The 12,041-nt window shown below is 50.5% G+C and overlaps 2 protein-coding genes across 15 annotated transcripts in view; one reads left to right on the top strand and one right to left on the bottom strand.

Annotated features, from left to right (window-relative positions):
- Positions 1 to 7,390, bottom strand: part of UBIAD1 (UbiA prenyltransferase domain containing 1) — a 58,340-nt gene extending 50,950 nt beyond the window's left edge. Inside the window, exons 1-3 of one of the 5 annotated variants that reach the window (XM_005292830.4) lie at positions 7,261 to 7,390; positions 5,410 to 5,975; positions 2 to 4,652 (exon numbers count right to left, since the gene is read on the bottom strand). In XM_005292830.4, the coding sequence (XP_005292887.1) occupies positions 4,165 to 4,652; positions 5,410 to 5,932 (1,011 nt within the window). In that variant the 5' untranslated portion in view covers positions 5,933 to 5,975; positions 7,261 to 7,390 and the 3' untranslated portion in view covers positions 2 to 4,164. Of the gene's footprint in view, position 1; positions 4,653 to 5,409; positions 5,976 to 6,327; positions 6,610 to 6,915; positions 6,994 to 7,260 lie in introns of those variants that run through there. The other 4 variants (XM_065574958.1, XM_005292828.4, XM_005292829.4 and 1 more) reach the window with 4 other exon arrangements.
- Positions 7,391 to 7,675: 285 nt separating this feature from the next.
- MTOR (mechanistic target of rapamycin kinase) overlaps positions 7,676 to 12,041 on the top strand; it is a 104,349-nt gene continuing 99,983 nt past the window's right edge. For 6 of the 10 annotated variants that reach the window (XM_042852915.2, XM_024104320.3, XM_065574957.1 and 3 more), the window contains exons 1-6: positions 7,676 to 7,814; positions 9,247 to 9,409; positions 9,757 to 9,865; positions 10,653 to 10,715; positions 11,182 to 11,414; positions 11,776 to 11,976. In XM_042852915.2, coding sequence (XP_042708849.1) covers positions 9,290 to 9,409; positions 9,757 to 9,865; positions 10,653 to 10,715; positions 11,182 to 11,414; positions 11,776 to 11,976 — 726 coding nt within the window. In that variant the 5' untranslated portion in view covers positions 7,676 to 7,814; positions 9,247 to 9,289. The remainder of the gene's footprint in view (positions 7,815 to 9,246; positions 9,410 to 9,756; positions 9,866 to 10,652; positions 10,716 to 11,181; positions 11,415 to 11,775; positions 11,977 to 12,041) is intronic. The other 4 variants (XM_008167234.4, XM_008167233.4, XM_065574956.1 and 1 more) reach the window with 1 other exon arrangement.

Raw genomic sequence — 12,041 nt, 5'->3', positions numbered from 1 at the left:
GTTGATAAGCAAGTTTATCTTTATTAAAAAGACAAAGTTCAATTGAAGGCTGTCTCAGTATTACAAATGCTCAGGCTCAACAGTGCCTTGCAGAGAAAGGTGTGTTCCAAGGTGGACTCGGTTGATAGATTAGATTACCAAAACCTATTAACATCTGCCCTAAAACATATATGTTTTCCCTTTCAATTGAACTGATTATCCCTTGACATACAAGGACAGGGCTGCCTGGTTCACAAGGGGGCTCTTATGGTCAAAGGAGCCTACCTCATGCGTACCTAGGGTGTGTGCTTTCTAGTGCTTCCACGCCAAAGCTGTACAAAGGAGTGTCCATACGAAACATGTTCTCCAGAAGACCACTCTGATCCAAGCCCAGAAACACAATACGGAGCTGTTTAAAATTATTAACCATGGCTTGTTAAAAATGGAACATTTAGATACTTCACTGAACCTCTGCCTGGGCGAGAAGAGAGGTCAGGAGGCCATTTAATACATACGATGGACGGATGTGCTACAGATCTGCTCCGCTACCAGCAGAGAATCAGCATGGAGCAATACAGCTTATTGCAAGAGGCTGAAAAGGCCTATGATCAGAAGAGGTGCTGGACACCCAATATCCTCAGCTCAGACGCTGTAACACAAGACAGGTTGCCTTAGGGTTTGTCTATATGGAAAGTTTTCCAATGATGCTAATATAAATCCCCATTTGGACACACAAGCCTGGCTTTTGTTTAGCTTAAATCCTGTCCCAAGCAAACCAAAAAGGGGCTTCTCATACCAGAATAAGAGCATACACATGGTGTAATACTGGTATAACTTTACTGGTTTAAATTCACACCTTATCTTATACCAAAAAGATCTTCCCATAGAAGTAAGGCCTGAGAAAATACCCAGTATAGACATAGCACTTCTTACTTTCAAAGCTCTTTATTAAATAACATTAACCCCACAACTCCCAGTGAGGTAGGCAACGGTAAGCTCCATTTTACAGATGGAAAAACGAAGGCACGGAGAATGTACGTGGCTTGCCCAAGGCCACTGGGGAAAAACAAATGACATGGTTAGGATTAGAATCCAGGCGTTTCCAGCTCCCTTACCATACACAGCTCTCCTCTAAGCCTTCCAAAGTCTGCTATGTGTGCTGCTGCTTACGAATGGAAGCAGTCTGCACACGTTTCCTTCTAATCCCTGCATCTGTAAATCACTTTGAGTGCCCAAGAAAATGGCACTACAAACACTTGAAACGGGTCACCTCCCACTCCAGCTCTGTGGCAATAGCACTGGTTTTTCCCACTAGCAGACAGACTTTCTAACCAGGAGTCTTTCCCCTTTTTGTAAGGAAGAGATCAACTATAGTGTAACGTGTTGCTGTTCCACTGAGGGCCATTTCCTAGACCAGTGGACCCCAACCTTTTCCGTGGGGCGGGCGCCGAGGACCGTGGCTGCCGGACAAGCAGTCGCTGAAATGCCGCCGTGAAGCGGCAACGTCAAGAGGCACCGCGTTGGGGACCCCTGTCCTAGACTGTTCACCATAAGAGCTACAGCTCTCAAATTTCTTATTCACATTCTGCCTGTCAGAAGCAACATGGCTTAGGGAAAATGCATAAAAAATTGCCACATCAATCTTCATTAAACTACAGCTATGCAAGAGCTAGACATATCATCATATAACAAACAAGAACAGGGCACAGGATGTATCTGCTGAGACACCTACAAACAATACAACCCTGGGATTAACCGGATCAACCCATTCCATCTTGCAGAATGGGCTCTATTGGGAAATAGCTCTCTCCACCACCGGGGTTGATTTCGCCATCACTTCCACTCCTCAGTCTCTGAGACAGAACGTGCTTGGCAGAAGGCAGAGTTGGTTCTTTCACAAATGCTCATCATCAACCCACTGGAGCTCTAAGCCAGCACCGAAAATAGGAAGTGCACATTTTCCCAGAAAATCACTGCCAAGTATTGCTAGATGCCTCTCTCCCTCCAGCTGAGATCAACTCCTTCTGACTGGGTTTCTAACCAAAGCCAAGTTCTCTACTGTACAAAGCAGCAGACTGGCTGCTTAAACCAGGCTTGCCTTGTTGTTTTCCCTGGGCAGCCTGAAGAGAAAGTCTGATCCATGCATCGCCCTATTTTAATAACTGAATCTGAGGCTGGTGAAAGCGGTCACCTGCCTGCTGAGATTGCTTCTGAGCAACGGTGTCCAGCTGTGAAGCAATCACAACTAGCAGATAAGTCACCAGAAACCATCTGAACGCTTTGATGCCACCTATATAACATCTCGGTGCCAGTTCCATTTTATAGTTGTCATAACTCCTCCATTACATGCAGCCCTAACAGCAGTCACCCCTCTCAGGTGAATAACCTCTCTTTGCCATAACATGCCCAAGCTGGATATGCAACACTGCACACCCTTCTGGACTTAACTGATCGCAACTAAAAGACTCCTTGTGCCCTGGTTAATACCCTCCCCTCGGGCTCGGGAACACCGTGCTCCTGGCAGTCGGAGTTCTAGAACAAGGTCCAGATCAATTCAATCTGGACATTTCAAGGGAGTCCTGCAAAAAGCCCTTACATCAACACTCGCCGTTTCACGCAGGGAACCAAAATATTTCCCAATGAAGATCAGGGTTCAGTGACCATGGGAAAATATGAGTGAGAGCCAAATTCACCCTGTTGTGCCCTAATGGACTATCCCCATAGCTGTATTGGGCTCTGCGTGTTTCACACCATCTGTTGTGAGGAACAGCATTCATCCAGAGGGGTATATTAGTATCCTTACAGGAGAGCAGGGATTGGAGTGGAAAGATATGCAGGAAGAATATCCAGTACCATTGAGCACATCATCCTGAGGAGTGATCTAGAACTTCAAAACTGACCAATGCATCATAGGAGTGTCATCAAAACCTTGGTCCCTGCTGGAAATGGGAAGAGGAACCTATCAGCAAGAAGACTAATTCACTATCCTGATGTCTGTGCAAAGTCATGGCAGAAATTTAGACTCCCTCCTGCAATGCCCCCATCTTTCTCCCTTGCTGCCACCAGCTTTCCTTACAATAGGGTGACAAGTGACTGTAAGTAGATAACAGATATGGAGGATGACAATTAGAAAATGCTTCGCTATTAGAGACTTGGCTACCACAGCGTGTGTGTTAGTCAATATCCAGTTGCCTACAGAGCTTTGTCACCCTGCCTGACAGCTTCTTTTAACACCAAGACCCTTTCATCTCAGGCAGAAGGGTCCGAGAATGAGAAAATTTTAACAACAAGAACAGAACTTTTCATCCTACCAAGTCTTGTGAGCTTCTTAGCTGTACAACTTGCAGTTCTGGCCCCCAACTTAACTTAAAGAGGGAGTGGAAGTTCACTGCTTTTGGCTTAAAGCTCAGTGCAATGGACCAGCTGTGTTCCATTTCAGCACCTATATACACCACAGCAATGGGTGCTTTAGAAATGTCTAGGTAGAAAGGAACTAGCAGTGGTAGCACCAAAATCTGCTGTCTTCCATAAGTCAGCAGTTCTTGATGGACACCCCATGCCCCATTTCATATAGCCATGATGTTTGGAAGCGTAAGCTCAAGATTTGGCAAAAGGGGGGGGGGGCGGGGAAGGGAACAGACCAGGTGGTGAGGATGAAGTTTATCAAGAGGAGTGAAGTAGCACCATCTGCTTTACCGTGATGCTGACAAAAATAAAACATTCAGTGGCGACTTTCATGTGCTACAGCATAGGAGTGGAGCTGCTGAATCCCCTTCATGTTGTATGGGGATGATTCACAGATCAGGGAAGGGACAGTTCACATTTAAAGCTCAACCCTGCTCCTGTTGAAGTTAATAGCGAAAGTCCCTTTGAATTCAATGGCAGTAGCATCAAGTCCTTGAAATGTCTGTCTGTTCACATGGTGAATTGCAATAAGCACCGAGAGAAAGCCAGAGACAGGTAATTCAATCCTCTTCCCAGAGAAGAAGTTCCTAAGACACCACTGGAAGTCTCTAGTACAAGAGAAACTGCTTATCTCAACAAGACCAAAGCCCATAAAATTCACATGGAGTCACTGGCTCGAGCCAGCCTTTTTGCTCTGGCCCCATCCATAACAAACCTCCCACTTGCACCCCGAGCTCTGGCATGAACACTCAAGTCATGGGGCTACAGCAGCTCTCGCCATTACAGTTTGGGCAGTGTGCCTGCTGGTGCCAATATAATACCAAAAACGTAGAAGAGCCCCAGCAGGAGGTTGAGCTTGGCTGTCCGCTGGGGAATTTTGCTGAAGCTCTGGCTCCGGAACTGCCTCTCCAGCGAAAAGGCCATAGGAATGGTGAGTAGTGGCAGCGCCATGCTGATGGTGTAACGCGTGGCCAAGATGCAGAAAATCAGGTAGGGCAGGAAGAGCAGTGTGTTGTAGAGCATGTAGGAAAACATGGGGCCGATGAGGATAGCCAGGGTGACAATGCCTGCCTGCCGGTCAGACTCCATGTCCCGTGTGTTGTTGCTGTGCAGGATGGCCTCAGTACTGAGGGCTAGTGGGACAGCATAGAGCAGTGGTGAGACAGACAGATAGCCAACCTGCACTGCATGGGCAAACATGACAGCCAGGGGCCCAAATGTGATGAGGATCACCAAGTCGCCAAGTGCAACATATTTAAATCCAATTCCTGTGGCAAGAAACAAGAGGAAAACAAGTGTTACCAAGTGAAATTCACTTTATGGAGGATAATAGATGTTACTCAAACAGATCAGCAGTTCCTAAAAAATGCGGTAAAACAGCCAACACAAACACAGCTAGGGCAGGGCTACACATGCTCTTTTATTGCCCCAGAACTGATTATTATTCTCCCTTTCCAAAGATAATAAAGCAAATACAACGTCTGCACTTCTCCAGTCTCACCCAGTGAGCAAAGATTATGGGGCAGATTCCAGTTACTATCTGGAATATGTTGTTCCACAAGCAGTCACACTGCAGTCAATGGGATTACACATGCAGTAAGGTGCTACACAACGTGAGTACAGATATTCGAATCTGGTCCTGAACAGACGCAACCATCAGGTTAGACTAACAGCTGCTACATCTTTCAAATGATATCCTCCAAATCCTAGAAATTGCTTAATCTTATCTATAGCAAAACACTGGGTGTCTCTTCAACCACCCAACTGCAGAACTGAAGAGGCGAAATACATTTTTATCTTGATAAGCCCCACAAAAAAATTTGTGTTCCTACTCTACATCAGTGTTACTCATTAATCTTGGGTGCATTTCTTAAAGCATGTCTTAAGTTTACGTTTCACTTGAAATTAGATCTGGCTAATAAGAAATGAGGAACTGTTCAGATAATACAAACTGAGCTCCATTCCTGGAGAAGAGAACACAGATAATGAACCAAACCAGCTCAGAGTATGGAGTGCAGTCCTTACCTCCAGTATAAAGGAAGGAGCTGGAAAGTCCCCCAAAGTAGATCAGTGCCAGGTGCTCCAACTTGAGAGTGGAGAGACAGTAGAGGCAGGCAGCACAGATACAGCCCAGGGTATAGAGGAAGACCCCAAAGCGGACCACATCCTGAGGCTCCAAGATCTGGTCCACCAATGTCCGGTCATCACTCTTCTTGTGGTCAATGCCCTTGGAGAAGTCATAGTAGGTATTAACCAAGTTACCTGCTCCATGCACAGCCAGGACAGCCACTGCACTGCCCACTAGCAGCCCTGGGTCTAGGGATCCGTGGGATCGATAGGCTAGGGCACTGCCCAGGGCTACTGGGGTCAGAGAGGCACTGAAGCTCCAGGGCCGCAGGGCCAGAACGTAGGCTGCACATTTCTGCTTCCAGGTGCCTGGGCGGCTCTTCGCAGAGCTGAGCAGCCCGATGCCCAGCTCCCCCACGTCACCTCCTCTGGGGCTCTCAGCGTTGATGCTAATCTTCTCGGTCTGATCCTCAGCCTCCATGCTCTTCACGCAGCTGCCTCAGAAGAAGGTGCTGGAGAGAGACCTGGGAAAGGAGGGGGAGTTTGCATCAGGAAAGGGAAACCCCGGGCCTTGCCAGTGACTCACTGATGACATACCCAGCCCAGGGGAGAGCTGCAAGCCTGTGGCGACACCTGCCCCACAACCTGAACCTCTGAGCGAAGGACCCCACAGCATGGAGAGCGAGGGGCAGGCCTCTTCCCAGGCCGGGCACCCCAGCGGAGAAGCGGGGTCCTTCCCCGGCTTCCTCCTCCCCATGGGGCACCTCAGCTAGGCTGACCAGATGTCCCAATTTTATAGGGACAGTCCCGATTTTGGGGTCTTTTTCTTGTATAGGCTCCTATTACCCCCCTTCCCCCCGCCCCGATTTTTCACACCTGCTGTCTGGTCACCCTGGTCAGCTCCCCCGACCTCCGCATCCCCTGGGCAGGGGAGCACCCCGGGTGGGGGGCGGCTCCCAGCCCCGGGTGGGGCTGACGCTGCTCTCCCGTCTCCTGGGGCGGCTCCGGGGCCCCCCTCACCTGCTGCGGAGCCGGGTCCCGGGGCGGCCTCTCCAGCTCCGTTCACGCGCACTCAAGACCATGGCAACCAGCCCGCGGGACCGCCATCTTCCCCCGCGTGGGCACCAGCCAGGGCCGGCCCCTCCGGAAACAAGGGCTCCGATCGCCGAGGTTCCGCTTGCTCTGCGGGCAGCCCTGGGCCGTGGCGGATGGGAGGAGAAAGGGGAGCTGGGATCTTCCCGCAGCGGGAAGGCGGCACTGGGATGGGAGGTTAAACCTCTTCCTCAGGGTCACTCAGCCAGTCCGTGGCAGAGCTGTGGATTGAACCCGGGAGTCCTGAGCCCCACCCCGCTTCTTTAACCACCGAGAATAGACTCCCCGACCCCCAGCCCTGCACACTGGTGCTCGGGAGGCTGCATGCACTCACAGCCCCATAGACTCCTGCTGGCAAGCTCAGAGCCTTACCCTCTCCGAGCCTCCGTTTCCCCAGTCTGCAAAATGGGGATAACAACCCACAGGGCTTAATATGTGGGAGCGACTCGACTAAACTGGTAATAAGTGACACGGGGAAAGCCTAGACAGTTACTCTGAGTCCCAGTTATTCAATTATCACTTAATATTTACCTATTACTGAACATTAACAGCGAATCATTAGTATCAATAACAAGTCTGTTTATATGAACCCTTAACCATTAAGATTAGCGGTAAATCATGGATGTTAAACACTTTGTATTGATTATTGTAGCTATTCGCTATTTTCCACTGTTAGACAAACTAGGTATCACAGAAGCGACTCGCTTCTATACGTACCATTACGGTAACAGAGCCTTTCTCCTGCCCTTGGTGCTCTTCGGGACGGGCTGCACCCAGGGCAGTAGAGAAGCTGGAGGAAATAGAAGGACCAAGTGGTCACGTGGCGGAAGAGTCCTACCGTCTCAATGGTTTAAAAAAAAAATCGACTCTTCCCTATTTCCGCATGCGCACAATGCCCTGTGGCTTCAGAGAGGGCGGAAGCAATGCGGCTGTCCAAAGGCGGGGCAAGCTCTGAATTCTAACCAATCCGGCGGCACCCAACTTCTCATTGGTGCAGCTAAGTGTCAGTAATCACCATCTGTCCTTTGATTGGCCATGAGCGACTGCACCCGCCTCCGGCAGTTATTTGGGGGTGGAAACACCATGCCCTGGTAACCCCGCCTCACCCGTAAAACTGTTGGCTGCTCTACCTGCTGGTCACATTCCCCTCAGCGCTGATTGGTTGGCGGTTCTTCGCCGGCCCGGCGGCAGCAGTGGGGGAGGGGAAACCCGGGGCCCAAGCTGGGGAACCGGTCGCAAGGGGGCCGGCGCGGCTGGGCCGGCCGGAGGCGGTGAGTGCGGGGCCCCGATCCGGGGCTGGGAAGTGACCCCCTCCCCCTCAGTAGGGATACCCCGGCCTGGCTCCCCCGTACGGGGCCTATGGGGGCTGCCTCCCCTTCCCCACCCCTTCGCCGGTCGGGCTGGCCCAGGCCCCCCGGCAGCCACAGCCCCGGCAGCCCCTCCCTCCCCCGGCCGCCCGCCCCCGCAGCACGGGAGGTGTCCGACTCCCCTCGGGCTAGCGCCCGCCGCTGCCCTCGCCCCTCCCGTGCCCCAGGCGGAGCAGTGTCCCGAGCTGTCAGCCAGGCCGGCGGCCGCCGCTCTACCCCCGGGGCCTCCCCGCCCTGCGCCGGGCAATGGATGCCTGGGACCGTGGCCTTGGGTCTGCGCCGGCTTTCCCAACGCGGGGGATCTGTGCCCCCACTAATGCAAGCGAGGCCTCTGCCCTTGGCTGTGTGCGCAGGCTCGTAGGCGTTGCTTGCCCGAGGTAGACAAACTGCATTCATCCCTGTGCACCGGAAAACACCGCTCGTTGGAGAGCTGCTAAGGCATTTCCCTCATCAGGGAAGAGGAGGCCTATTTAGGCCACTCTTCCAGTGTGGGTACCAGCATGGGGAGCTGATCATGGCTTCTAGGGAGATGCTGATAGCAGGAAAGATCTCACACTAGCTCCTGATTCCTCAGGGGCATCTGCTGTACCTAGGGATTTTAATGAGGCAGAGTTGTCCCGTGGCTAGTGAGGAATAGGAACCCAGGACTCTTCGGGTTCTGGTCCTAGTTCCCCCACTCACCTGCTGTTTGCTTGCAGCAAAGTACTAGAAGACCTGTGTGTCAGTTTCCTCCTTTCTAAAAGGTTTATTTTTCAACTTTAAAAAAAAATGCACCCATCAAGATGGTCTCTACACATGCACAACGTTAAACATCCCATTACAATGACTGTTGCTGGCATGAATAGACTCTCAGCCCATTGGAGGTTATAATGCTTACCCTAGGAGTGTTGAGGCTTGTAAAGAACTTTGAGGTTCTTGGATGAAAGAGGTTGTAGGGGAGCAAACTAAAGTAATGATATCAACATGTGCACCAAGCAGTCCTTATCCTCCTTATAACTTTGCTTGTCTGGGAACGCCTCTGAAACACAACCCTGTCTTGGTATTTGGGCATGTATTTGATATGGGCATGTCACATGTACCCAAGAACACTTTGTGCTGAGACTGCAGGAATCAGGGAGGCTGAGCTGGGTCCGGTTTGTTTAGGGTGCGCTGAAGGACCTAGCATGGAATCCAAGGAGCCTGTACCCCTGTCATATATCTGTCGGGGCTCTGTAGCTACAATGCCATCTGAAAGCCCTCTGTTCTTTGGGAGCAGTAAATAGGAGCAGTGTGATGGAGGTAGCTGTGATTGGTTTCTGTACTAGCCAAAAGCAATAAACAGGTTTTCTGTCTAAAGGATCCACTGGACTTGATACCCCAAGTCCCAACTTGCCGCCATCATGTCGAGCACCGTGTCCATCCTTCAGCAATTTGCCAGCGGCCTGAAGAGCCGCAATGAAGAAATCAGGGCAAAAGCGGCCAAGGACTTGCAGCATTATGTCACCATGGAGCTCCGTGAGGTGAGTGCTGCAGATGTGGAAGCAGCAGCATTTAGCTGGGGAGACACGTTTGTACTATTTGGATAGGGAGTGAGGTGTGTCGCTAGGATGCTTGGGGTGGTAGAGATTTGGGATGCTAAGGTAGGTACTAGAGTGGGATGGGCACAAGCAGGCTCCAGAACAGGGGCTGGGTTAACAGGGCAGGGGCACAGGCAGGAGATGTAATTGCTTCTTCTGGGTTTGGATCCCACAGTTAATTTACTGCTTTTGAGTTTGGGAGCCCTGAAAAGTGGTGTTGCCCTTCTTTATCTGGGGCATGTGTAATGGAGGAGAGGTTGTAAATTGGTCTGAATTCCTTTCCTGTGCAGATGAGCCAGGAGGAATCTACCCGCTTCTACGATCAGCTGAATCACCACATATTTGAACTGGTCTCTAGCTCTGATGCGAACGAGAGGAAAGGAGGCATTCTGGCTATAGGTGAGTGAAGGACTTCAGAGCCTTTGGTGAACTTTCCCTTCAAATTGCTAATCTATCAGGATGGATTGTCAAGAGAACTTCACGCCCACAAGAGCTGCCCAGTATATTTAAGAGAGTTCAGTGCACTGGGTGCGTATGGAACGTAGAGCTCTTTGGAAAATCTGAGCATAAGTGTCACAATGGGAGTTGCTGGATTCTGAGCACTTCTGAAAATCTGGCCCTTTTGGTCCCTCCTTGGAAACTGAGCACTTGAAAACCTGACCCCAACGTGGGTGCTGAGCACTTGAAAATCTGGCGCTGAGCTCTTCTGAAAATACTTCTCGTAGTGTCCAGTTTTATTGGTGGTCACAAGAGGCGAAGACTCTGGACTCCCAGTTGCCTGAGAACATTAATTCTTTTTTGTTTAAAGTCACCTGCTCAGGGGCAACAGCCCCCATCCCTGTGGAGGGATCTAAATGGCTTTTGCCTTCATTTTGTGTAGCGTCTCCCTCAATAGCCCTGTTGTGCTTTAATTCTTACATGGCAAAGCTGCCCAAATGCGGTGACACACAAGGATGCAGGTAACTTGTATAAAAACACACCCTTCCAACCAAATACTCCGTATCCTTAGCATTTGCCTTTTGTTAACTACATAGAAACTGCTTGTGGGTTGATTTCACGAACCATAACCAAACCAACCCCAAGGTATCTGGAGGTGGTGGAAGTAACTTAGGAAAAGAAATCTTTGTTGACCGCATCTGATTTCAAAGCTGACAGTATCACTTTAAAATTGTTTCTGTGAATTTAGTGCTGTTGAAAGGTGCCGGATTGACAACCCTGGACACTGATGGCCTCTTTATCTACAGAGCAGGTACAACCCAGGCACCGGCAGTGCAAACTTCAGCCACACTGCCCCCTGTCAGTGTGCCTCAACTTTGACCTGGAGGGACCATTTCTAGGGGTGAGGGAGCGTTCAGTCTCCTTAGTCCATGCAGTCCTTGGCGCCTCTACTGAGACTGTCAAGAAGGGGGCCAGTTGTAGTGGTTGCATGTGGATGCCTGTCAATTGGGAATGGGCCCACAATCCCAGGGTGGAAAATCTGTGACCTGTGGAAAGGACTTGATAAGCTTCCCTGTTTACTAAACAAATTCTGACTTTAAAAGGCTGGTGATCCTTTCCTATTGCTTGATTTCTCTGGTGGATTTCTGGCTTAGGAAGAGATAATGGGAGTCTCTAAAGAATGGATAGGGAATACTAACTCTTCTCCAGGGACTACCTTACTGTCTGGCAAGCTGACTCAGTGTCAGAGCTTTCACTCCTGTTCTCCCTCTCCCCAGCAAGCCTTATCGGCGTTGAGGGAGGCAATGCCACCCGCATCGGCAGGTTTGCCAATTACCTTCGGAACCTCCTCCCCTCCAATGACCCCGTCGTCATGGAGATGGCGTCCAAGGCCATCGGGCGCCTTGCTCTGGCAGGTGATACCTTCACGGCAGAATATGTGGAGTTCGAGGTGAAACGGGCTCTGGAGTGGCTGGGAGCTGATAGGAATGAAGGTCGAAGACACGCAGCTGTACGTACTCCTCTTCAGCCTTTCTGGGAAAGGGCTGGCTGCTCATGAGTAGTGGTGATGGGAGCTATGTATATAGATGGGTGGATGTAGCGAATGAGAGCTGTCACGGACTGGAATGGCTACCATTGTATATCTGAGAAGTTGTGATGCTGGCTAGCTGGTCTGCCATTAATCATGTTCATTATCATAGTCTCTTGGGACCAGCCAAGAATGAAGCCCTGTTATGCTAGGCATTGTACAAATGCAGTGCACTTAGAAGTTCCTTGCCCCCAAAAGGCTTAGTCTGGACAGACATAGGGAAGGGGTCAGTCTCTGAATTCCAATCTGTGCCTAACGCCACCATCTCTCTTCCTCTCTCCAGGTTCTGGTCCTGCGTGAGCTGGCGATCAGCGTGCCCACCTTCTTCTTCCAGCAGGTGCAGCCGTTCTTCGATAACATCTTTGTTGCTGTATGGGATCCCAAGCAGGCCATCCGAGAGGGAGCCGTGTCTGCCTTACGAGCCTGCCTTATCCTCACCACCCAGCGGGAGCCAAAGGAGATGCAGAAGCCACAGTGGTACAGAGTAAGGAAATAATCCCTTAATCTTGGAACAGCTTTCCTCCAGAGTTCAGAAAAGCCTCAGTGTCA

Source organism: Chrysemys picta, chromosome 21 (genome assembly GCF_011386835.1).
Source record: "Chrysemys picta bellii isolate R12L10 chromosome 21, ASM1138683v2, whole genome shotgun sequence".
In the NCBI taxonomy this organism is placed as follows: Eukaryota; Metazoa; Chordata; order Testudines; family Emydidae; genus Chrysemys; species Chrysemys picta.
The sequence above is the reverse complement of the archived record's forward strand: the minus strand, read 5'-3'. Positions and strand labels throughout refer to the sequence as shown.